This window comes from Olea europaea, unplaced genomic scaffold (assembly GCF_002742605.1).
Source record: "Olea europaea var. sylvestris unplaced genomic scaffold, O_europaea_v1 scaffold24909, whole genome shotgun sequence".
NCBI lineage: Eukaryota > Viridiplantae > Streptophyta > Magnoliopsida > Lamiales > Oleaceae > Olea > Olea europaea.
Genome location: NW_019243139.1, coordinates 1 through 1611, shown reverse-complemented (window position 1 = coordinate 1611; position 1611 = coordinate 1). Strand labels below are relative to the sequence as shown.

Below are 1611 nucleotides of genomic sequence, written 5' to 3'. Positions count from 1 at the left end.
AGAGCCGAACTCAATCTCTAAATTAAAAAGTTTGTTAAAGATTCTTCTTGAGCATAATTTAAAGGGTTGAATATTTAAAATGTAGAGTATTTTACGTTTAAAAAGTCTTTTGGAGATATTCTAATACGGCATTTTTCCCTAATATCATATTTGCAATTCTAATGCACGTGCCAAAGGGTTCCCCTAGAATGCTCTTTGACACTAGTATCTCCTTTTGTTCAGAACATATTCATGTCCTATGTAACTCGAAAACTTTGAACTTTTGATTTGACTTTAAAGAGTTTATTTAGGAGGATAACTCGAAAACTTTGAACTTTTGATTTGACTTTAAAGAGTTTATTTAGGAGGGGTCAAGTTTGAAATTTGCCAAAAAGGTTCTTCTCCAGTTACTGATAATTGTATAGCCATAACTTTTCTGTAGAAGGGAAAAAGTAGAGATACTAAGGATATGAAATCCTAATTAAGACAATTTGAACATGCATATTGCTCGGGCTATCGGCCGATTGATACCGTAAAAGTTAGGTTCATGAACCATGTGGTCTATGCTGAATAGCGTACAATAAGGAATATAAGCTCGAGAGGAGTGGAGTGTTGGCATTGCCTAAACAGCAGATTTAAGTGCTTAGCATGGGAATAGTGGAAGCTTCAATTTTGAAAGCTTGAAAGAGAAAATCTATAGAACAAGCAAAAAAATGATAAATTATACACACCCATACTGGAAGAAAAGTAGTAGGCAGGAAAAATTAGAGCTTGAGTGAGAGGTCAAGCTTTTGCAAGCTGTCTTGATTAGTCTTCAAGTGAAAAACCTCCATCCAATCCTGAGGACAATCTGTTGATTTTCTCACTATGCTTGATGTCACAGTATCGCTTCTAGGAAATAGTTCGTTTGATGCACTGGAATTATACTTTTGAACTGCTAGCTTACCTACAGAGGGTTGCTGTTCATTTGGGATCCTAGACCAACCAGCATGCCTGTAAAAACTCCTGCATCCCGATGCACCTAATGCATGAGAAGGCTTATGAATCGTTGAGTGAGCTTGAATTCCGAGGGAGTTAGAGAAAGATCCATTCAGTGGAAGAGCAGACATGCTGGGATAATGGTTGTGGCTTTGTCCAAAAGCTGCCATATATGATGTCCCTAGGCTGTGTCTTCTTTTAGCCAAAATTCTCTCCCTTTTATGTGCATTCTGATGTCCACCTAGTGCTTGGGAGCTGTAAAATGTTCTTTGACAATAGTTGCACGAGAAAACTCGTGGCTCGTCATCTGATGCTTCTGGTGTTTCTGGCGAAGTACTAGATGGAGCCTTCTCTAAGCAATCAATTAAATTCAGCTCCAGATTTGACTTAGGATCAAAGTTCTCTCCAGAAATCTTGAGTTTGCTCTCTCTTTTCGACCCTCTATTAAGTTCTTGTTTTTCATCTCCATCTAAATTGTTTTCTTGTAGATTTTGCAGTGGTGTCTCTAGAGGCGAATGAATGCCTAAAGTCCCTGAAATAAATTCATCTTTTGATGTGCTCATGGTACTTCGCGGCCAAGAAGTTGGCTTGTGTTCGACCAAAATTAATACAGGTACGCGTTATTTGACAGGTTTGGAGGAGGAGGAGGAGGAG

The 1611-nt window shown here is 38.4% G+C and overlaps 1 protein-coding gene across 1 annotated transcript; it reads right to left on the bottom strand.

Annotated features, from left to right (window-relative positions):
* Positions 1-634: 634 nt before the first annotated feature.
* On the bottom strand, positions 635-1605 carry LOC111382405 (zinc finger protein 1-like). Its single transcript, XM_023006372.1, has one exon. It carries the CDS (start codon positions 1518-1520, stop codon positions 744-746), a length of 777 nt encoding a protein of 258 aa, XP_022862140.1. The 5' UTR covers positions 1521-1605; the 3' UTR covers positions 635-743.
* Between the last annotated feature and the right edge of the window lie 6 nt (positions 1606-1611).

Excerpts from the sequence above, each read along its gene's own strand:
- LOC111382405 (XM_023006372.1), bottom strand. The coding sequence starts at position 1,520 with ATGAGCACATCAAAAGATGAATTTATTTCAGGGACTTTAGGCATTCAT.